Source organism: Cavia porcellus, unplaced genomic scaffold (genome assembly GCF_034190915.1).
Source record: "Cavia porcellus strain 051 isolate PalLab524CR breed Dunkin Hartley unplaced genomic scaffold, mCavPor4.1 scaffold_16, whole genome shotgun sequence".
Lineage (NCBI taxonomy): Eukaryota > Metazoa > Chordata > Mammalia > Rodentia > Caviidae > Cavia > Cavia porcellus.
The window spans coordinates 32,412,374-32,437,028 of record NW_026947499.1 but is presented as its reverse complement, the minus strand read 5'-3'; the positions used below and the strand labels follow the sequence as shown (position 1 = coordinate 32,437,028).

The following is a 24,655-nucleotide window of genomic DNA, read 5'->3' as shown; positions in this document are numbered from 1 at the left end:
CTGCTAATTTTTGTGAGACAACTTTCCCTTTTTTTTTGTTTGTGCCGTTCATGGGTAGATGATTTTTTCTCAGTCCCCCCACCCCCCGTTGGTAGTACCTTGCTGTTCACAACTGTCTGCTTCAAATTCTTTGGGATATAACTCCATAGCTTCAAAATCATATAACTTCTTGTTTCAGGATTTAGCCTTAAGTAAATCACCTTTCAGTCTCCAGGAGATTTCAGTTTTTGGCTGCCCATGTTGTCTCTGACTTTGTTCCTCAAAACAATCACTACACACCCAACTTGAATTGCTGTTTAACATTTTATATTTGGTATCATGGTAAGTGTTCTCCACCTGTTTCTTTTATTTTCCATACACCTGACTCTTCCTGGGTTTTATTGCTGGCAACGGTGTGTTAAGAGACATTCCTAAGCAGGACTAGTCCCAGCAGGGCCTGGGACATTCTTCAATTCTGTGCCCTAAGCTTGTGCTGTGTGTGCATGGGAGGAAGAAGTGGTCTGAGAGAAATTGCCCTGGTCCCAATCTTAATGGTTGTGTGACTGCTCTTACAGTGTGAGTGCTCTTTCTGATCCTATTACGGAACATGGCCCTAAGGCTTGGTTCAGACCCTGTGAGGGCCATTATTTTTCTGTGCTCAGGCCCTGCTGCTTAACAGTCCCATCCATGATCAGTAGTCAGGTTGATACCACCTAGATAATGGACCCATTGCTATAGAGAGCAGCATACAGACTGTGTCTCTCACAAAAGTGGGCTTAGTGCTGGTTACTAGGCTGTGTTGGCTATACCAGAAGGGCATGCTGACTGTATCACTAACCTGCCCGTCCCATTGTTCATTCCTGTCTTCTGGTGTTGTCTGTCCCCTCAGGTATGCCTGCTATTGCTCAGATAGTTCTTTATTCTCCTCTGTTGTCCTCCAACCTGGGAACTACACAGCCTCTGTTGACCACAAGGCTCTTCCTCCGTGTAGCATCACAGCGTTATCACAGCTGGTGTAATCGAAGACACAGAGTCATGGCCCTGAATTCCAGTGCTGTTGTTGCTGGAATCTTGGCATTCATCCTGTCCTTGAGTGTCTTGAGGGAAATCCTTCAGAATAGGCATCATCCTGTGCGACTTCTAGGAGGTCCCCAGGCAGAGCCTGATGCTGTTCAATAGAGAATTGTCTGTCCAGAAACAGAGTGAATGAGAGCGAGAGCGAGAGCGAGAGCAAGAGAGACAGAGACAGAGAGAGAAAGAGAGAGAGAGAGAGAGAGAGAGAGACAGACAGACAGACAGACACACAGACAGACAGACAGACACAGACACAGACACAGACTCAGACAGGGACAGAGAAACTGTGACAGAGAGACAGAGAAACAGTCATTGGAGCACCTTGGGAATCCCTGAGGCCATCTATTATTTAGATATGCCATGGTTCTCACCAGACTCAATTGTCATGGTCTACAGTCTCAGTGAATGGGTATCTATGCCGTGGGTGAGGCTACCCTCAATTTTGACTTGTCATTCTTGTAGTGAAATGTCCTGTCAGTTCCCAGATGACCTCTGTGGTCTGTAAAAATTTGAGGGTGAGTCTCGTAGTAATGTGATTAGGCATATATAGTGTTACCAGTTTCTACACTAGGGAGACAAGACGTTATTTACACTTGTGAGTTTGATATATTTCACTTATGAGTATGGTCTCCAGTTGCATCTATTTACTTATAAAAATCCCAACGTGATCAATCCTTACAGCTGAGTAGTACCTCATGGTATAAAAGTACCACATCTTTTTTATCCATTCTTCATTTGATGGGCATTTAGGTTGTTTCTAAGATCTGGCTATTACAAACTGTGCTGCTATAAACATGGGTGCACATCTACCAGTGTGGTATGATGTTTTCAATAATTCTGGGAATAGCTGGGTCAAATGGGACATCCAATCCCAGCTTTTTAGGAAGCTTCTGACTGACCTCCACAGTGCTTGTACCAGTCTACACTCGCACCAACAGTGCAGAAGAGTTCCTTTTTCCCCACAGCCTGTGCAGCATTTGTTGTTGCTAATTTTATCCTGGCCCTTCTTTCTGGTGTGAGATGGAATGTCATTGTGGTTTTAATTTGTATTTCTCTAATGACCCATGATGCTGAACATTTTTTCATGTTTTTATTTGCCATTTGTATTTCTTTCTCTGAGAACTGTGGATTCATCTCAGGTGCCCATTTTAAATTGGGTTTTGAATTTCAGGGGTCTGAATTTTAAAAATTCTTTATATAGTCTAGACAGAAGTCTTTTTGTCTGAAGGACAGTTCGTGAAAATGTATTTCAAAATTTATGGGTTTCCTTTTTATTCTGTTGTAGATTTCTTCCGACATGCAAAAAATTTTTAATAAGATGAGATCCCATTTATTGAATCCGGAAAATATTTCCTGTGCTTTTTGATTTTTGTTCATGAATTCTCTACCTACTCCTATGTCTTCAAGATTTCTACCTACTTTGACTTCCAGCAGATTTGGTGTTTCTGTTTTAATATTTAGGTCTTTGATTCATTTTGATTGGTTTAGTACATGTTGATAGGCATAGGTCTAGTTTTTATTTTTGGCATGTGGAGAGCGAGTTTTTCCTGCCCCATTTATTAAAGAGACTTTCTTGCTTCCAGTGAAAGTGTTTGGCCCCTTTATCAAAGACAAAGTGGTTGAGTGTGTTTGTAGTTGTAGTTGTGTGTTCTAATTTATTCCATTGATCTTCATGTCTGCTTTGATTCCAATACTGATTTTGTCACAGTAGCTTTGCAGTATAACTTCAAGTTAGGGATTGTGATGCCTCCTTAGGCAACTACTTTGAAGATGACAAGTTGCATCATGTTAGTCACTGTTGTTTTCCTATTATCTTGTTTTGAAGCCCCGTATGACTTTCATTGTCTTCTTTTGATCGGTTCTGTTCTGTTCTGTTTTTTTTCTTTTTATTATACCTGACCACACAGGCAGTTATTTTTTTTTTATCTAAAGAAAAGGAAACAAAAAAAATACATGGAGATAAAACAAAAAAAGGGTAGAAATAATACAAAATTACAGACAAACAAAAGGTAAGAAATTGCCGGTTGATAAGTTACACATTGTCATCTTAGAAATAGCTGTTCAGGTTATAGAATTAAAGTATTTAGAATGACATTCAAAAAGTGACCCTACAAACCATTCTGCTCTATGATCGAACAAAAGCTCAGTAATATTATTATCAGTCCTACACATTTGTTTTACATCTCAAAGAGGGTAAGATTAAACATATCAAAACAGAACAGAACATTAAAAAAAAAACAATTTAAAGAAATACAGATTTCAAAGCAAGTCCACTGGAGATCTTCATTATCTAACTATCTCTAGTTTCTTATAAATAGTTGTCCCTATCTTCACCCACTTTATATACTTATTGCATATTATAGAACTAATCAAATCATTACAGGATGATGAAGTCTTTTTAGGTCCTCAAGTTCCAAATTAGGGAAGACAATAGTAACTACCATCGCATCTCTCATTCTCTTTGTGATAGCCATCCCCATCGCTACATATGCTGAAGTTGAACTCAAGAAACCAGTCCAATGTCATTCTAATCAGCGAACAATAGATTGCTAGAATTTATATTATAATGCTACAAAATAAGCCTCGGGTTTCTCAGCGTCTCTTCCTCAGAGTATCTGTTCCTTACATCTTGCATTACATAATCTGTTCCCGTAAATAATTTAAAAATAAAAAAAAACCCATGTGTGAATTTCTACCTATATATCCATCCTCTCTGTATTATAGGGAAAACCAAGTCATAGCAAGACAGCAAAACAATTTCCTAGAACAACATGCAATGGATAAGACATATAAGACTACAATATAAATGATCTTCCATAACTACTATGTTTTCTCTTGTTATTTTCAATAGATTTGTCCACAACACTGGCTTATTATAGTTAAACATAGTATCACCTATTTTTATAAAAACTTAACTTTGACAGCATTGTAGGATTTGAGAGCTGTTACTAATTAATACCAGTATGGATATCCTTTACATCTTGTCATGCTCAGAGTAATTGCCTCTACTTTTAGGGTTGATGCTAACAAGCATACCAATTTCAAATAGAATCAGCCAAGGCCAACCAATAGTCTTATGATTCAGATTCAATTAAGATCATCATAGTAAGACGATGTAAGTAATACAGGATTTCAGTTTAAGTTAATAGGAAAGTAAGGATAGTTACCATGGTATAACCTGCTATTTTTGGTTCTAGAGGTCTGTGCCCTCAAATCTGACATGAGTGGACAGACCCGAACAAACTAAATTCAATCCAAATATGGCACTAGGACTACTGTGTCTTTTAAATCGTTATACACCATTAACAATGACCTCTTCTTTTTTTAAAAATATAGTTTCAGAGCTGTCTATACTAAAGACTATAGCTTACCATCTCTGCCTCATGTCTGCTACTCCACTTTTCTGCTATAATTTGTCCACCTTATTCCCTCATTCCATTGTCTGCCCCATTCACTGAGGCCTCTCTGCCACTGTTGCTTTAATCCTGGTATCTCTTCCTCTCTTTCTCTGTAATGTCCTTCAGCGCTCTCTGTAGGGTTGGATTGGTGGCCACGAACTCCCACAGTTCCTCCTTGTCTTCAAAGTATCTTATTTCTTCATTAACTTTTAGAGAGAGTTTTGATAGGTATATGAACTTTGGTTGCATATTTTTTTCTTTCAGGACTTGGAATATTTCTCCCCACTCCTTTCTTGACTTAAGAGTTTGTGTTGATAAGTCTGCTGTTATTTTGATAGTTTTCCTGTTATAGGTAATCTGCATCTTTTCTCTGGCTGCTTTTAATATTCTGTTCTTTTGGTGCATTTCTGGGATCTTGATTATTATATGTCTAGGCGTAGATCTGTTTTGGTTGTAGGTAGCTGGTGTTCTGTATGCCTCTTTTATCTGGATATCATTTCTTTTTGCTATACGTGGGAAATTTTGCTTTAATATATCTGTGAATATTTTTTGTATTTCATTTTTGGTTGCTCCTGCTTCCTCACTCACATTCTTTATTCTTAGGTTATGTATCTTTTTGTCATCCTCCAGTTTTTGAATTGCTTCTTTCTGGTTCCTTATTATTTTTAAGAGGCTTTTTCTTTCACGATCATATGCCCTAAATCTCTCTTCAAGTTTCAGAAGGCTGTCTTTAGTTACTGTCAAGGCATTTTGCCAGTGTTCAATGGAGTTTTTAGTTTCCTGATATTCTCTTTGGATCTGTTTCATGTATTCTAAGTTATGTTTAAATTCTTCTTCAGAAGTTTCTCTTTCTTTTCTGATTTCCTCAGTTCTTCCATCTGTGTTCTCTTGGGCGGGGCTTGTCATTTCTTTAATTAATCTCTTTATATCTTGCCTCACTTGAATCAGGAGTACACCTTTATATTCATCTATGAGATCATGTAGGTACTTTTTAATTTTGGCTGATGCTGTGTCGAGTAATGGATGGTTACTGTGCTTGTTCTCTTCAGTGTTTAGTTCTCCTGGGCTTATTTTCCCCTGTTGGGCAGCTGGAGATTTTTTTTTTTAATTTTTATCTCTTGTCATGTTTCTGGTTTCTTTCAGACTGTCCTGGGGTTCTCTGGCCCTCTCTGAATTGCTTAGGGCCTTTCAAAAGCATGCTGGCTTGAGTTTTTGCTGTCCTCTCCAATTTACTGTTATCTGGGGTAGGCTGGGATGCAGGGGTGGTATAGGCTAGTCTCTAGCCTCTGTGCCAGTTAATTCATAAATTAGGCTGTACTTTCTGGATGTCACTGAGTTTTGACTATTTTGTATCCGCTTATTGGGCCCCAAGCAGAGGCTTGGTTTAGCCCCAGTACCTCCTGCCAGTTCTCTTTGTACCAGAAGCAGCTGAGTAATGTCACTATGGCACAGGGTTCTGCCCAAATCCCAGCCGTTCTCTTCCAAACCTCTCTGTGACAGGAGCACCAGAATAGCAGATCTGCCCAAAACCAAGATGTCTCCCACTAAGTTCTCTGTGTGGAGCTGAAGCCAGCACTTAATCAGGCTCTGCCAGATTTCAAGATGTCTTCCACCAGCCCACCCTACAGGGGGACCTGGTGATGTCACCAAGCTGAAGTTTCTGCTGCCAGGCTAAAATGTCTGCCGCCAGACTCTGTGTTATTGATTTCCCCGTGGTGGCAGGCCAGCTGTTCTCTGGCCAAACCCAGCAGCCGCAGGTTTCCCAGTACTCACCAGAGTCCGGCGCAGGTCCTCATTCTGGGTCCACCGCACACCAAGCGGCCCACCTTTCCCGCACTCCCAGGCACAGCATGAAATGGTGCACAGCGTGCGCTCCCCGCACAGCGTGGAATGGTCAGATATCTACACACCTTTTAGATTTGAAACTCCAGAGCCTTGTACATCTCCTCTGGTGCAGCGGTGCAGTCCTGGCTGCTACTGGGAGTCCCGGGTCTCAGTTTCCCGCAGTCACCAACAGCAACACAGCTTTTCCTGCTGGGTCCACAGGTCAGTTTGTTGATTTAAAGGCGCGGGATTTGCAGCCTCCCATTATCAGCGTTCACGGTCTCAGCACGACTTTAAATCCTCCAGCTGCACTGTCTTGGTTAATAAGAATTGCTATCGATTTGTCTGGCCCTCTCCATGTTGTCATATTCTAGCTTCTAGTATGAATTCTCCGGAGAGACTCTTCCCTCGATCCCCTAGCAAGCCGACATTTTTTCTCACCACAGGCAGTTATTTTGAACATAAACAAGAGGCATTATGGTGGGCATTATTGATTTCCTTTTATCTTGTTTTGAGGCCCTGTACCACGTGTATTATTTTGTTTTGATCGACTCTATTCTGTTTTATTTCATTTGGGTTTATTCCCTTCAAAATAAAAAAGAAATCATTTCAAATATAACTGCATTTGTGCAGCACACAACACTGGCACTACAAACACTTTACTATCCAATTAGCAGATGTGAGGGCTACAAAGAAAATGAGAACACCCTAGTCTCTTTTCTGTTGCTGTCTGTGGATGTTACCATGGAAGAAATGTTTGTTCTTATGCCCATTCCCTCACTAAGAAAACTAGACTACAGCTGTGGGATGGAAACACAGAAGGATCAAAGCACCAAGGCTGCAGACAAGTTAGTGTTGACATCTACTGTAAATGACAGTTAGCAGTGCGGTGTTCCCTCATGCTACTACATCATGGAACACTGCTTCCTCTTGAGCCAGCCCTTAATTTCAATATTCCAATACGTGTACCCAGGTCAATATTGGACTCAGTTTTCTGGGTCCTTTAATTTGCTATATATATACTCTACACTAAATGTGATTAATTACAAAAAAGAATCACTTCAAGAAACTTTTATAACAAAATAACAGATTCCCTGTTAACAAGAATAGGGGGACAAATTTAATAGGCCAAACTTGCACAGATGGCACAACAGTTCTGACTTGAGACCCCCTGTGTTGAAGGAGTCACTAGCAGAAACTGCTAGGTGTTGTAGGAGCTGTAATTTTCTGAGTCGAGTGGGAAACAAGAATGTTTCTTTCCCACTTAGTCATCCTCTGAGCTCTCAGCAGATCTTTCATCTGTAGCCACTTTCCTATCTGTGCGCTTGTTTCTCCTTTTCAGTGCTTTACTGTTAGCTACAGCAGGGACATGGGCTGTTTCTTCTCTCTTTTCCTTTTGGATTTCTTAGTGTCTCTCTCCTCACTTTTTTTGGAACTACTACATGCTGAACCCTCTGATTTGGAAGTGTGACTTTCTGCCCCTAAAAATATAACTGGTTTTTGAGAGACTTTTTCCTGGATTTTTTTCTAGGGCTCATGTGGTCGCTTCCTTTTCCTGGTACTAGAAGCACTGGTTTCTTCTGAGAACTTGCTTGAGGAATCTGCTATTACATCTGTGGCTACTTTCTTGCTTCTCTTCTGTTTTTATGCGTGATCTTTTCTTCTTCTTCTTTTTTTTTTTTTTTTTGCGGTGTAACCACTTTGACTTCTTTTGTTTGTGGGATGATTGTATCTGGGGAGATGTTTTTTCCCCCATTGGAAATATCCGACTGCTCACTACTGTCTGTTTCAAATTCTTCAAACTCCTTATAACCACTGTGAACTCATTGGCCTGGTATGATAGGTTCATAATCATATGACTTTTTGTGCTAGGATTTAGCCTTAAGAAAACCCTCTTCCAGTGTTCAGGAAATTTCAGATTTTGGCCTCCAATATTCTCTCTGACTTTCTTCCTCAAAATCATCACTATGCATCTGACTTGAACTGCTGGGTAACATTTTCCTTTTGGTTTCCTGGTAAGTATCCTTCATCTGTTTCTATACTTCTCTTATTTTTCTGATTGTTCCTGAATGATATTGTGAGTATTTGTTTGCTGGGTAACGTTGCTAAGGAGAATCCTCCCCAGTTGAACCCTAGACATTTTCAGTCCTATGCATGTGTGGAGGGAGGAAACAATGTTTGAGAAACTGCACTGGACCCAGTCTTAATTGTTGTTATGTCTCTGCTCACACAGTCCTAGCACTCTCTCTCATCCTATCAGTGAATATGCTTATGGTGTTTAGGTTCAGATCCTTATCAGGGCAAAGAGATTCCTGTGTTCATTCAAAATCACCAGTGAGAGGCCTCATGGTGGTCCTGCTTAGATAAGGGGCCCATTGCTACCGAGAGCAGAACATACTGAGTCCCTTAACTTACAAGGAAGTTCTTCGTGTCACTTTGGAAACTTCGATGACTACACCAGGAAGGTACATTGGCTGCATCCCAGACCATCCAGTACCATTATTCACTACTATCTGGCAGGTGTTGGCTGTCACTTCAACTTGCCTGGTTTCTCTCAGACACAGCGTTTTCCTCTTCTCTGTTACTCCAGCCTGGGAGCCAAATCACCTTTGGTGGCTACAAGGCTCAACCTCCCTGTAGTCTCACTTCATTCTCACAACTGCAGCCATAGAAAACACAGACTCATAACCCTGAAGTCCAGGGCTTGTGCTTTTAGAATGTTGGTGTGCTCCAGTCCTTGAGTGTGTGTCTGAGAAATCTCTCAGATCCAGCTCCAGTAAATGGAGTTTCTAGGAAACCCCAAAGAAAATCCTGATGCTGTTCAGAAGAGATTTCGTGTCCTGAGCAGAGAGAGAGAGAGAGAGAGAGAGAGAGAGAGAGAGAGAGAGAGAGAGAGACAGCGAGAGAGACAGCGAGAGAGACAGAGAGAGAGACAGAGAGAGAGACAGAGAGAGAGAGACAGAGAGAGACAGCGAGAGAGACAGCGAGAGAGACAGAGAGAGAGACAGAGAGAGAGACAGAGAGACAGAGAGAGACAGAGAGAGACAGAAAGAGACAGACAGAGACAGAGAAAGAGAAAGAGATATCTGGGGTACCTTGGGTTCCCATGGCCTGTTGTTACTCATGTATGCTGTGATTTTTACCAGGTAAATTATAGTGATTTGTGTCCTAGTGAATATCCATGCACATTGGAGGGCTACCACCAAATTCAGATTGTCAATCCTGTAATGGGGTCAGCTGTTATTTGCTTGATGAAGTTTGTCGTTTTTAAGACCTTCAGGATGTGTCTCCCAGAAATGGGCATGAGCACGGTCTGCAGAAGAACCTTGGAGCCACATTTTGCAAGATGAGTCTCAGAAGGGGGCCTTAGGACACATGCTCTTCCATGATCTGGATTCTTTGGATATATGCTCCCATGTGGAACGTTTTTTCCCCTGGTTCTGAGTGTGACATCTATAACTGGGTGAGGTTGGAGTGGTACTGACCTGTTTGTATCTCCAGGCTCTGATTGTTGGTCCTACCACATATCAGTTGCTACTTTCATGAGCACCAGTCTTGATCAAGAAGACCAATTATCCTGGTGACATTACATTTCCCCTCTTGGTGTTGATTTTGGGCACCCTGAAACTCGAAACATTACACAGGGCATTTTGTCTGCAACACCAGTCACCACCCATCACAACCTGAGGCTCAGTCCCGCTTCCTGTGTGACTCCCTCCTCCAAAGATCAGATTCAAGCAGGGCTCAGCCTCCTTATAGTATCTCAAACTTATCAGAATTGGGGACCTCAAAGACAAATGTCATGCCCCCATATGAGTCAAACCCTTATGACAAATCCCTGCCTACTTCCTGTGGCTGCAGGATAAAGAGGCCAAGATGCTTAAGGAGGAGGAGTGTGGATTCTTGCCAATGTAAGTTCCCATCCCTACTGCACTCCTCTGACACTTTCTGTTCCTTACCTGGCCAGTGAAGCTCCTCCATGCCTGTCTCTCCACAGATGTGGAGCCTGCTGTTTGTGATTTTAAGCCTCATAGGTGGGTCTGCTCCTAAGCCTCAAGGTAGGTCTTGATTCTATAGCATGCCATGGTGCACTGGAGGCCTCAGAAACCCTGGCCTCTGGGTCCTGGGATGTGTGCAACAGGTTGAGAATTGCCTCTTACAGCTCAGCTTTCCTCAAGCTTTACATATTACTTCTAGCACCAGCTATCGAAAGAGAGCTGGTGGGCATTGTCGGAGGACACAATGCTCCAAAGGGGAAGTGGCCCTGGCAAGTCAGCCTGCAGGTGTACCACTATCGCTTGGCTTCCTGGCAACACATATGTGGTGGCTCACTCATCCACCCGCAGTGGGTGCTGACTGCTGCCCACTGCTTTAAAAAGTGAGTATTTCTTGGGCTGTTGAGTTCTGGGTACAATGTGGGGTAAAGGAGGGTGGTTTGGGAGACAGAATTGGAATTGGAGACACAAATCCTGACTCTGGGTGGTTCTGCTCAGAACTTTTGATCCTTAACCCATCGTGCTCAGTGAGTACTATGTAATGGGCTTTTGGGGCTTCTTTCTGACCACAGTCAAAATGAGGATCCATCAACCTACCGCATCATGGCTGGGGATGTTTACCTCTATGGAGGCCACAAGCTGTTGAGCGTGAAACAGATCATTGTTCACTTGGACTTTGTTGATGTTACACTGGGTGCTGATGTAGCACTGGTACAACTGGCCGAACCCGTGCAAAGCTCTGCAGATGTCAAGCCTATCAAGCTGACCTCTCTGAATCATGAAGTCACCCAGAATGCTGAGTGTTGGGTGACTGGGTGGGGCCGAACAAGTAAGAACGGTAAGTGTTGGGAACAGTCCTGATATGTTCCATCAAGTGCCACAGCAGCTGAAGCCTAGACAAATCTAGAACATGCATTTAGGCCTGAGGGCAGAAACATTTCGTATTATTTGCACAAAATAAGAGGCCTTTTACGAAACAACAGCACCCCAACTCCTTTATTTCTCTGCTTCTTCGATCAATAGGGGGAGATACTCATAGGTCAAAGCTGAGGATCTAGAGGGACATAGGCCAGTGCATTTTGAGTTCTCCATATGTTCTGTGGGAAGGGCAGTTCAGGATCACTGTTCTTGAGAACTGGATTGCGTGTATGTGATCTTAAGCCAGTTTGTGGTGCTCACCAGGATAGTCATGTTTTAGTTGAGGATCGGTCCGAGCTGTGCTAGCAACAATCCTGTCTCCATCTGCTCTCCCGTACCCCCAGTTTTGCTGCCACCACCTTACCATCTGCAGCAGGTGAACGTGCAGGTGATTGAGACCTCTGACTGTGAGCAGCTGTACCAGAAAACTAATAGATATGGCCACCATAACAGGAGGATTATCCTCGATGACATGCTGTGTGCTGGCACTGAGGGACATGGACCATGCTTTGTAAGTCATTTCTGATTTCCCTAAGACCACTGCAATCATTTAAACTTCAGGGTCAGTATTCATCCTCTCTTTTCATTTCCAGGGTGACTCCGGTGGCCCACTTGTCTGTAAGGACTCAGATTCTTGGATCTTGGTGGGAGTGGTCAGCTGGGGCCATGACTGTAGCTGGAGTAATGTTCCTGGCATCTTTGCTGGCGTTGAGTTCTATGTGCCCTGGATCAAGCAGCATATTCAGAGTTCCTCCTAAGTCCAGTCTACTGCTCTCCACTGGTCAAAAAGGAGGTGCCTGGTGCCCTGGTACCAGTGGCTGGGCCTGCAGCTTCTCTTACATGATGCAGATTCAACTTTTTCCCTAAACTCCTTGGAGCCCTAGAATTTCCTGAATACTCCAGGGTGAGAGCCTGTGCCTGGCTCTTGTGGCCTGTTCCTGAGGGGATGCTGCAAAGTGTGCAGGGCAAGGGCCCGAATTCCTGGCACCGGAATTTGCTAAGCACCCAGCTGTTGGAGGACAACTCAAATTTTTCTGCTTTCTGCCTATGCTAAATAAAGATACTATGAAAAATCATGATGAGATTTCATGCTGAGAAGCAATTGTCCTTTCATTTACTGAAAAAGCAAGATTGCCATTTGATTGCTTCTTTCCAGATGAGACACCAAGGCCTTAAACCTCCACAGTTGGAGCTCATGTGAGCCCTAGGTCTGCACATGACAATCTTTATTCTGTGTCCCACACCCTATCTTGTATCTTGGGACTCAGGGACAGTTATCAGATTTAGCACTTGTCAAGGTGTTCTCTCAATGACAGAGAACCTCACCTATGTCCTGGACTAGAATTTAAATATCTTGCACAAGAAAGCAGGTGACCAGGAATGAGGGTCCTATTTAACCACCTTCCATATCCTGAAAGGCGCAGTCCTTCAGCCCAGTCCAGAAGGGCCGTGCTTCAGTCCCTGCTCCAGATCTTCCAGGTCTCCCAGAATGGGAGGTGAGAATTCAAGGGATGGAAGTATGTGAGCCCAGAATCCACATACCCTGTCTCTACCATCTGGAGGGACATCACTTGCACACACAGATCAACAAATCCTTGACAGGGCACCTCACTATCAGCTGTCACTTTAGTGACCAGAGAGAGCTGCACTTTCAAATACCTGCATCTGGCCCAATCAGAGAGTGGACACTCATGACCCAGACATGCCACCCAGTGAGCTGGCATGCAGCAAGCTCAAGAGCCACCACTGCTGATTGACTGGCTTCCCTAGCTGGGGATGTTCCCTATAGACTGAGTCCCAGTGTTGTCATGGAGTGTGGCATGGTGCTCCCAGCCTGCAGTTTCACTAGGTTACACAGTATTGTCACTTATCTCAGATGCAGCTCTGTTCCCTTGCTGCATTGTCTGTATCACTCTTCTTGCAGTCTCCCCAGGGGCAATCACTGGAGAGTTGGGAGAAGGTAACAGTTCCCATTGTCTTTTCTGGTCATCTCTCTACCCATGGTCAGTCCTCAGGTACCTTTAGTTTCTTTTTTGCACTGCACTTTCTGACTCACGTCTCGAAATGAGGAAAGCAAAGTGAGGTCACTCTAAGTGTGTGTATTATTGTGAGCCCGAGATATGCACACAATAATACTCTCTCTGTCCCCCAGGGCCGGTATGCCAGGACCATTATCAAGTTTAGATCTGGTTACCCTGTTCCCTCAAGGGCAGAGCACTGCACAAGCTTCCTGGAGCCCAGACTCATTGTGCCATACAGGTGCAGAGTGGGGCTGACAGGCTGCAAATCTGGCCTGGCCTAAGTGATCTATGGCATGGGAAGGTGGTGATTCTTGTGTGAAGCTGAGAATGGTGGGGAGGTGTGAAGGATATTGAGGGAGATGGGGAGTTACCACTCATCCTGGCCTCCCACTGAGTTCTGAAAAATTTCTACCCCGCTGACCCCCATTTCAGCAACATTGCTTGGTCCATGGGAAAACCCTGGGCAGTGCTCCCTTCTTACCCCTTTGTAGGATCTCTAGGAATACAGAGGTGCATAGACAACGGGCGGGTCTCAGTGGTCTCTCAACAGGGGTGAGTAGAAAGTATTGGAGTACGATCAGGTGACATCAGTTATCATTTCAAAGGACTTGGAAAATATAGCATCAGGAGGGCCACATCTGTGGCCACTGAATGTCTGACTGAGTAGACCCTTGCCCCTTTTCTTCTATGGCTGATGCCCTCCCCTGACAACCCTTACACGACTCCTCCAGAAAGAAACGGGTGAGTCCTCAGCTCCTGATATGCTGGACCACACATGATTCTGGTGAAAGAGGCTCCAGCCCCTCTACATGGCTGGGATATAGGATTTGGTGCCCCATTCCTTTCACTGCAAATTTCCTCTTAGGCTCTGACAATGACTAGGCTCCCTGGGATTTTGCCAACAGTGCTCCCAGGAGATAGGACTATTAGCAGCGGGGGACAGTGCTCACTTGAATTCCAATTGAAACTTTAATCATGAAACCTGTGCCCACTGGATCCTCAGTGCGACCAATGAGTACTGTGTGCCTTCTATAGCATTAAGAGCGCTGTGCCTTCAGCATATTTCTGTGTAGCTCATGACAAACTCTGATGAAAAAAGGTTGTTTACCTTGTCAGTATTTGCTGTCAGAAACTACATGAACCCCCTCTCATTTCTTCAAAACAATTGTCCCTGAGAAAAAGTAGTGTAGTTCGCACCAGGTGCCTGGAATACACATTTTGTGTTCCAAAAAGTCTTGATAAATTCAGAGATCTTGTAAGCAGAACAGGGTACAGACTTTGTAACAAGTATTATCTGAAAGATAGTGTGATTTAGGAAACGTAGTGCAACAGAGAGGAGAAACTACCTCCCTGCCCATGTACTAAATCAGCTTGAGACAGTTAGGGGTCATGATAACCCTATGTTGGCACTGACTGCTGGAATGACAATATAAGCCATTGGGCACAGTAAACTGTTTGCAGCAAGCCATGGTTCAATAAACCTGCCAGGAGACGTTGCTCAAAGCACAGAAGAAGAATATTTGCATGGGATGGGAAACTGCTACAGAAATTCTTTAAAGAATTTTTCCAGCTTGGCTTGCTCTTTACAAGTTAAGAAGCACTAATTGGGAGACTATAGGGCTGTGCAATACATTACTATTGTCGCAGTAGCTCTACTGCAGAGAACATCTCTCTTTTGGAGGTTATGATCGTGATGATCTTGGTTACTTCTGGAAACCCAAATGCTACTTTGCTTGCCAACACTGAGTCTGCATGTGTGCCTGCACATATCTGAGGGATGACTAAGATGGCATGAAAAATTGGACATTTGTTGCCTTAATCCTTGAGTCAGGTGTCAATCAAGGTATTCCTTGAAAGACTGGTCATGCAATAAAATGGAGAAAACTTGTGATTTCACTGCTATGCACTTTTCAAATGTTGGGGTCTGCAGCAATGCAATAAGCATCTGGGCACTGTGGGCGGTTGTGTGGGCCAGCTGGCCACCACTAGAGCTGTGGATCCTGTTCAGACAAGAGGCCCATTGCTATAAAGAATAGCACACAGTGTGACTCCCACAAAGGTGACCTTCATGTGGCTTACTAGGCTGTGTAGGCTATACTAGAAGGGCATGCAAGGTGCATGCCTGACCTCCCAGTACTATTGTTAACCCCTGTCTGAAAGATGTTGGCTGTCATCTCACACCTTTTTTTTCACAGACACAGCCTTGTGCTCCCTCTCTTTTCCTCCAGTGTGTGTGCCAGGAAGACTCCGGGGACGACAGAGCTCAGCCTTCTTGCAGTATCCCATCATTTTCACAGCTGTGTCCCTCAAAGGAAAACATTCATGTCCTGAATTCCAGTGTTGGTGCTTCTGGAGTTTTGCAACCCACCCTGTCTTTAAATGTCTGTGTGGGAAGTCCCTCAGATTCGGCAGCAGCAGTGGAACTTCTAGGAAATCCCAAAGCAAAAGCCTGATGCTCTTTGGAGGAGAATAGTTTGTCCTTAGTGGTAACACATACACGGACACACAGACACAACACACACACACACACACACACACACACACACACACACACAACACACACACACACACACATACACACACAGACACACATACATAGAGAGACAGAGAGAGACAAAGAGAGAGACACGGTGACAGAGACAGAGACAGAGAGAGACATAGAGAGACAGAGACAGAACACAGGAGGAAAAAAAGGTGAATCAGCTGGGTCACCTTGGAACTCTTACAGCCCATGTGTTACTCAGATATGCCATGGTGCTCACCATGGTCCGTCACAGTGGTCTAGAGTCTCAGATAATGGGTATGTATTCTCTATGATTGGGCACTCCAATTGTGGATTCCCAGTTCTGTATTGAGATGGCCTGTCAGCTCCCTGATCAACTCTGTGATCTTTAAGACCTTGAGGATATGTCTCCCAGTAATGTGCTTGGGAACAGTCTGCAGGGACAGCATGGAGGCCATTTTTCGAAGAGAGGTCCAGCTGGAGGCCTTGGGACACATGCTCTTCCATGGTCTGTATACTTTGTATGTGTGCTCCGCATGTAGAATGTTTGTTTCCCTTGTTCTGAGTGTGACTTCTACCGTGAGGGCAAGGTTGGGGAGGTACTGACCTGCTTGTATCTCCAGCCTCTAGTTGCAGGTCCTGTCAGACATCAGCTGACCCTTTTGCGAGCACCATCCTGGAGCAAGCAGTCCAAGCTCCCTGCTGACACTACATTTCGCCTACTGATGTTGAGTCTCGGTATCCTGGAATCAAGAACACGACATACGATCTTTTGTCTGCATCACCAGTCACCACCCATCACAACTTGAGGCCCAATGCCATTTCCTGCTTGTCCTCATCACCAGGGCAAGGCAAGTTAAGCCCTCGGGCACTTCCTGTTCCTGCACGATAAAGGGACAAGAGACCTAGGGAGGAGGACTGTGGAGTCCCATCACGGCAAGTTCCCTTCCCTACTGCACCCTGATTTCTCTGGCCCTCTCCATTCCTCACCTGGCAACTCTAGCCCTTGCATGCCTCTGTCCTCCACAGAGGATGGACCTCCTGCCTTTGACTCTGTCCATGTGGGGACTCAGCTGCTAAGGCCCAAGGTGAGTCTTGATCTCATATGATGCCAGCCCTTCTCTGGAGGACTCTGCAAACTCTAACCTCAGGCTCCTGGGATGTGTGCAGCATGCTGAGGGTTAGCTGTCTCAGGACATGCCTCCTAATGTTCTACGTATTACTTGTAGCACAGGTCAGTGATGTAGAGCTTGTGGACATTGTGAGGGGACACAATGCCCTCTAGGGAAGTAGTCCTGGCAAGTCAGCCTGAAGATGTACAGTTTCCACAAGTCTGTCTGGAAGCACAGATGTGGCGGCTCCCTGGTCTGCTTGCTGTGGGTGCTGACTGCTTCCCACTGCATTCATAAGTGAGTACTTCTGCTGCTGTCATGTTCTGGGTGCAATGTGGGGTGAGTGGAGAGGTATTAGATCTGTGGTTTCTTCTTTTCTTTTCTTTCTTTTTTTATGTTTTTCTGCTCTTTTTGTGAGACATCTTTCCCTTTTTTTGTTTGTGCCTTTCATAGATCGATGATTTTTTCTGAGTCTGCCCGCCCCCGTTGGTAGTATCTTGCTGATCACTACTGCCTGCTTCACATTCTTTGGGATATAACTCCATAGCTTCATAATCATATAACTTCTTGTTTCAGGATTTATCCTTAAGTAAATCATCTTTCAGTCTCCAGGAGATTTCAGTTTTTGGCTGCCCATGTTGTCTCTTTGTCCTCAAAACAATCACTACACGCCCAACTTGAATTGCTGTTTAACATTGTATATTTGTATCCTGGTAAGTGTTCTCCACCTGTTTCTTTTATTTTCCATACACCTGACTCTTCCTGGGTTTTATTGTGAGCAACGGTGTGTCAGGAGACATTCCTAAGCAGGCCCAGTCCCAGCCAGGACCCGAGATATTCTTCAGTTCGTGTCCTATGCGTGTACTGTGTGTGTGCACAGAGGGAGGAAGTAGCCTCAGAGAAATTGGCCTGGTCCCAATCTTAATGGCTGTGTGACTCTGCTCTTACAGTGTGAGTGCTCTCTCTGATCCTATTACAGAGCATCCTCATGTTGGCTTGGTTCAGACCCTGTGAGGGCCATCATTTTGCTGTGCTCAGGCCCTGCTGCTTAACAGTCCCATCCATGATCAGAAATCAGGTTGATCCCACCTGGATAAGGGACCCATTGCTACAGAGAGCAGCATACAGACTATGTCTCTCACAAACCTGGCCTTTGTGCTGCTTACTAGGCTGTGTTGGCTGTACCAGAAGGGCATGCTGACTGTATCACTAATCTGCCTGTACCATTTTTCATTCTTGTCTTCAGGTGTTTTCTGTCCCCTCAGGCATGCCTGCTATTTCTCAGATAATTCTTTGTCCTCCTCTCTTTGCCTGCAGCCTGGGAACTAGGCAGCCTCTGTTGGTCACAAGTCTCATCCTCCCTGTAGCATCACAGCTGGTATCCTAGAAGACGTAGACTCCTCGTCCTGAATTCCAGTGCTGGTGCTTCTGGCATCTTGGCACTCATCCTGTCCTGGAGTGTCTTGAGGGAAATCCCTCAGAAGAGGCACCATCCTGTGTGACTTCTTGGAGGTCCCCAGGCAGAGCCTGATGCTGTTCAATAGATTATTGTCTCTCCAGAAACAGAGAGAAAGAGAGCGAGAGAGAGTCATTAATGCACCTTGGGATCTCAGAGGCCATGTATTACTCAGATGTGCCACCGGTGTCACCAGACTCAGTTATCATTGTCAGACAGTGGGTATCTGTGATGTAGGGATTGCGCCTCCCTCAATTTTGGATTGCCAAACCTGTAGTGAGGTTTCCTGTCAGTTCCCAGATGACCTCTAGAAAAACTTGTAGGTCTATAAAAACTTGAGGATGAGTCTCCAGGTAATGTGCTTGGGGACAGTCTGCAGTGGCTCTATGGAGCCTAATTCTGGAAGATGGGCTAGCTGGGGCGCTTATACAAATTCTCTTCCATGATCTAGATATTTTGGATATATGCTCCCATTAGTAATGTTTCTTCCTGATTTTGAGGGTGACACTTGTAGCTGGTCGGGGTTCAGGGTGGTGCCGATCTGCTTGTATCTCAATATTCTTGTTGCAAGTCCAGCCAAACATCAGCTGGTAACTCTTTCATGCACCATGCTGTCAGGAGTAGTCCAACCTCCCCGGTGACACTATATTTCACCCAGTGATATTGAGTTTGGGTACCCTGGAACCCAGAACACAACACAGGGCCTTTTGTCTGTATCACCAGTCAGCACCCATTACAACCTAAGGCTCTTTCTGGCACCCAGCTACAAGGTGAATGTGTGTCAGGAGACATTCCATCTCCAAGACCGGGAGCCAGGCAGTCCCTTGTCATCATAAGGCTCAGCCACATTGTAGTTTCCTGGTATTATCATAGCTGGTGCCATCAGAGGCGTAGACTCATGCCCCTAAATGAATCAGATATGCAGGACAAACCCATGCCCAATTCCTGTGAGTGCAGGATAAAGAAGCCAAGAAGCCTCTAGAGGAGGAGTGTGGAGTTCTGCCACATTAAAGGCCCATCCTTCCTTCACCCTTGGTCTCTCTGACCCTCTCCATCCATTACCCAACCTCTCCATGCCCTTCCCCTCCACAGATGAGAAGACTTCTGTTTGTGACTGTTCCTCCTGGGGAGCTCATCTGCTAAGCCCTAAGGCAAGTCTCAATTCCACATCACACCATCTCTTCCCCAGACGCTCCTGCAAACCCTGGCCTCAGTCTCCTGGGAGATGTGCAATAGGTTGAGGGTTAACTATCTCAGCCCAGGCTCCCTGATGTTCCACATATTACCTGTCACATTGACCATCAAGAAAGAAATGGTGGGCATCATATGAGAACACAATGCCCCAAAGTGGACATGATCCTGGAAGGTATCCTGAAGTTGGACAGCTACCAATTGGGTTCCTGGGAGCACTAATGTGGTGGCTCCCTCATCCATCCACAGTGGGTGTTGACTGCTCCCCACTGCCTTCACCAGTGAGGACTGCTGCTACTATGTATTTCTAAGTTCTTTATGGGATAAATGGAGGAGGTGTGAGTTAGGGTTTAGAGACTGGAGATTCAACCTCTGACTCCAGGTGGTTCTGCTCAAAATTTTAGATGCTTCCCCATGGTGCTCAGCATGGACCCTATAATGTGCTGTTGTTGGAAGAAAATCATGTGTCTTCAGCCCTTAACATGCTGGTCCACAAAGGATTCCAATAGAAGAAGCTATAGCCTCTCTACCTGCCTGGGATATAGGATTTGGCACCCCATTTCCTTTACTCCAAGGTTCCTCCTGGGTCCTGATAACCATTAGGCTCCCTGGGATTTTAGCTACTCCTCTCTCCAGCACATAGTTCCTGGATAAAGTGAGCATGTGATTTTCAGTGGAAACTTTGATCATGAAACCTGTGCCCACTGAGTCTTCAGTGTGCCATTGACTTCTGTGTGCCTTCCATAGTGTTCAAAGTCCTGCTCTTTGAACATATTTCTATGTGGCTCAAGAGGAATCCCAGAACAGAAAGGGGTCTCTGCCTTGCAACTATCTGTTACATGACAGAAATTGTGTTAAAGCCTTTCTCTTTTTGTTCAAACAGCAACCTGGTACAGGACTCTGGCATCTAGCAATGGGATAGAAATGTTCCCTTTGTAGCCATTGCAGGAACCAGTGACTACAGGCAACCCCTTCACCTAAATGCACTGGCAGATCAAACAAAAGAATTCAGCTGTTTGGTCCCACATTATAAGCACCCCATGGGTACATATGGCTAGTGCCTCAGTTTTTTTTGTCAAATACACAGCATCTCTGGCATCATTAAAAGTTCCAATGGGAAGCACTTCCCTTGAAGGTCAGAAAGTTGATCTCAGCAGATAGAATCTGGAGGGAGAGGTGTTAGTAACCAAGAAAAATCAGAGTAGTTATCATCATGCCCTTGGAATGCTGATTTCATTTTCCAACACTGTGGACAAGTCTAGGGGATCTTGTAAGCAGAACAGGGGGCAGATTATTTGAAGAACTATCATCTGAGGAACAGTGGGGTTTGGGAAAACTACTATAACCTGGAGGAAAAATTGCTTCCCTTCCCGTTTACTAAATCAGCTTGAGACAGGGGCCATGGTGGCTCAGTGTTAGGATCAACTGCTAGGTTGATAAAATAAGCCCCAGCACAGTAAATTCATAGCACAACATGTTTCCAGAAACCTGCCATGAATCCTGATCAAACATAGGAAACAGAATGTGTTCATGGGATGGGAAATTGTTACTAAACAATCTTTAACAAATCTTTTCATCTTCACTTGCTCTTTAATAATATAAAAATCACTAATGTTGGATATCACACAGCTAGGCAATTCATTATTACTGTCCCAATAGCTTTGCTGTGGAATACATCTCTGATGCAGAGTCATGGTGGCCTGGGTTACTTCTGGGAACCTGGAGGCCAATAACACTGAGTCTTCATTTGGGCCTACAGATATATGAGGGATGACTAAGATGGGATTGTCATCCCTGTATTCACACTGTTTCAGTCTCTTGCTGCTTTCATCTTTGAGTCAGATTTTACTCAGCTTTGAACATAGAGGTGATGATCAATTAAGAAATTTTTTCAGAGTCTATGACATAGCTTAACCTTAGCCTATTGCCCATCAAAGCTGGTGTTTCTTTTTCTTTTTTATTTTAAAGGGGGTAAAATTAAACAAAAAAACAGAACAAAATAGGACATAAGAAAGCAATGTAAGAGATATAAATTTCAAAGCTAGACAACCAGAGATCTTCACTATCATATTGTCTCTTGTTTTCTTCCACATAGTTGTCCATGTCTTCGCATACAGAGAATTCATACAAAACAACATAGTATAAAACTGATCTGAACAAAATGAAAAAGGCATTTTAGGTCTTCAAAACCAGACAATAGGGAAATCATTAATGGCTGTCATAGAGTCTCTCGTGCTGGTCAAAATAGTTGTCCATACTTTCGTGTATATTGAAGTTCAACAAAACAAAACAGACTAAAATAACACCATTAATTAGAACAAAGCAAAACAGTGATAGAAGTATTTGCCTTCAAAGAGATGGTAGAAGGAAAGTCCTCCTATTTGCTACATTGTGTATGGCAATCTCTCAAGGGATATCCAGATCACTGGCTCCCACTTGCTAACGGGGAGGGGGCAATTTGTGATGTTTGATTCTCAGCCCATGTGCAAGCAGGCTCACAGCCACTCACCAGGGAGGGGAGTCCCAGTAAAGGCGAGTGGCTCCCATCCTGGGCCGCCACAGCATGCCATGCTCACAGCCTCTCACCTCCAGCCTACTCTTGTGCTTTTTCAGTGTTCATGCACTGAAGTTCCTTCAGCCCTATCACAATGCCAGGACATTTATGCAGGATGATGATTTCATTGTAAAGAGTAACCTAGCTGCATGTGGCCAGCTACCTGCAAGTAACCTACACAGGCTGGGAGAGCAGCAGCCACCCTGTCACTGTGCTCATGTGGACCACCAACTGGAATGTCCTGTGGTTAACCAGCTTGGGCCAGGAGAAGAAGCAGCCATCTTATGCTTGTAAGCCCTATGGCCAGCATTGTAGATCTGTAGCCAACTTGGGTTGGAAGAACCAGCCAGATGCACCTCAGAGAAGCTGCTAGTGTGTGGAGGTGTTACTTGTGTGTAGAGAAACCAACCCTACATCCATCACCTCCCTGGGAACCTAGGTTAGGAGAAAACCCAGTGTGTGACCCATTCTTGTACACTGAGGACAGGTAGCCAACACAGGAAGTGCCTGGGACCCCACTAGTGGCTCACCCAGAGGAAACCATGAAAATATCAAGACAAAAGAGAAAAAGGAAATCTCTGACTTCCATCCCACACAGAACAAGCCCAGGAGAAATACACATGGAAGAAATTGGAAGTTGCACACTTCACATTCCTTGAATCATGCCAATTGAAGTAAAGAAACTACTTCATGGGACTCTCATGTGGATGGCCTACGTGAGGGGGGAGAAAAAGAAGCCAACCACACCCATATAAGCCTGCTGGCTACCCTTGCCTTCAGGGATTTGTAGCCAGCATGGACCAGAAAATCCAGCCAGCCACACCTTGGAAAAGGTGTAAGTGTCTGGAGAAGCCCTCCCTGCACCCCACCACCTCCCTGGGTTAGCAGAAACCCAGGTACCTGATCCATCCTTCTACCCAATAGATGATGGGTAATCAACATGAGAAGTTCTTGAACCTTCACAACCCACTTTCCCAGAGGAATCCAGGAAAATGTCAAGACAAAAGAACAAAAGGCAATCTCTGGCCTCCAGTCCAAACAGAATAAGTTCAGGAGACATGGACATGGAAGAAAGCAGAAGATGTATACTTGAAATTTCTGGGGTGGTGGCAACTGAAGTAAAGAAACTACTTCATGAGATTGTAAAAGAAATCAGATCAGAAATAATATTTCAGGTAAAAGTGTTGTACTCTACTCAAAAAACAAGGCCCCATGATGAAAAACGGGGCAAGACCCAAGATGACAAATGGGGCAAGACATCTTTTTAAAAGAAGTGCTTTTATTTTAGCTGGCCCAGCCACATAGTGCAGATGGAATTTGCAAAGCTGTGCAACTGAGTTAAAGTTTTGACTGATTTTTGTAGTTCATTTATGATTAGCTCATTGATCATTAAGTACATAGTGATGAGAAACAGAAATAAGGTGGGCCTTTGTTCCCCTTTGCTTGAGGTAAGAGGCATTTCACAGTGGGTGGTTAGCCAATTCATAGCCCTTGGTCTGCCAATTCCAGGAACATTTGTCTCTCATAAAGGGAACAATGGTTGACACAGCATCTTTGTCTCTTACAAGGGGAACAAAAGTTGACATAGCACACAGGTCACTAAGATGGGGGGGGATGACGCATTACAGAACAGCAGAACGAGGTGGTCAGTTAATTTATAACTATGTTGTTTGTGCTTGGTTCCTAGGGTAATGAGCTCAGTACAGAATGACAACATTACTAATAACCATCTTTTTAAGTAACTATTTTTGTTAATTATCTTTTAATCAAGTATTTTAATTTTTAGCACCTTAGTATAACAAAAAGGAGAAATGACAAACAACAAAAGGGTTGCTGAGTATATCTAAAGAAGACAGATTTTAAAAAAGAGGAGTGTAGGAAAATGAGGGAATCCTTGAATGAACAATAAAGAGAAGAATTGGAGTGCATGAAACAGACTCAAGGAGATATCCAGGAAATTAAAACCTCCATTGAAAGCTGGAAAAACCACTTGGAAGAAACTGAAGATAGCCTCTTAGACACTGACGACAGGATTGTAGCTAGCAATCGTAAAAGGAAAGATCTCTTAAAAATAACAAGAAACAGGGAAATAACAATTCAATGGCTGCAAGACAACACAAAGAAAAATAACTTAAGAGTATAGGTGTCAGTGAAAAAGCAGGGATCAACAGAAATGACATAAAGAGACTACAGAAGTAATAGCAGAGAGCTTCCCTAGAATGGGAAAAGGAACTGACATATAAACAAGTGAAGCATATAGAACTCCAACTAGCATAACCAAAATCAGTCTGTATCCAGACATATAATAAACAAGATCCCAGAAATTCAGCACAAGAACAAAATATTAAAAGCTGTTAGAGAAAAGAAATAAATTACCAATAAAGGAAAACCCATCAGAATCATGACAGACTTCTCATCACAAACCCTAGTACAAAAAACTGAAGGAGTTAGTGGGATTCAAATGTACAATAGATATTGTGAAAGTGAAAGCAGAGGAAAGGTCTAAAAAGAAAGGTGGTAGCCATTGTTAATTTCCAATTATCTTGTTTTGAAGTTCTGGATCATTTTCATTCTTCTTTTTGGTTTGATTTTATTTTGTTTTGTTTTGTTTGATTTTATTATATCTGGTG

General features: G+C 44.0%; 1 protein-coding gene and 1 pseudogene across 1 annotated transcript; one reads left to right on the top strand and one right to left on the bottom strand.

Annotated features, from left to right (window-relative positions):
* Nucleotides 1-4,763: 4,763 nt before the first annotated feature.
* LOC100724884 (serine protease 29-like) lies at nucleotides 4,764-12,264 on the top strand. The gene is made up of 5 exons (XM_023560886.2): nucleotides 4,764-10,333; nucleotides 10,473-10,653; nucleotides 10,843-11,108; nucleotides 11,533-11,699; nucleotides 11,782-12,264. Exons 1-5 carry the CDS (start codon nucleotides 10,255-10,257, stop codon nucleotides 11,944-11,946), a joined length of 858 nt encoding a protein of 285 aa, XP_023416654.1. The 5' UTR covers nucleotides 4,764-10,254; the 3' UTR covers nucleotides 11,947-12,264.
* LOC106025362 (uncharacterized protein NKAPD1-like) lies at nucleotides 7,540-8,415 on the bottom strand (annotated as a pseudogene).
* Nucleotides 12,265-24,655: the final 12,391 nt, after the last annotated feature.

Bases quoted from the DNA above. Each gene is read 5' to 3' on its own strand.
- LOC100724884 (XM_023560886.2), top strand. From the start codon at position 10,255: ATGCCTGTCTCTCCACAGATGTGGAGCCTGCTGTTTGTGATTTTAAGC. The intron at 10,334-10,472 runs GTAGGTCTTGAT...TATTACTTCTAG, and splicing joins GTCTGCTCCTAAGCCTCAAG to CACCAGCTATCGAAAGAGAG. The intron at 10,654-10,842 runs GTGAGTATTTCT...TTCTGACCACAG, and splicing joins GCTGCCCACTGCTTTAAAAA to TCAAAATGAGGATCCATCAA.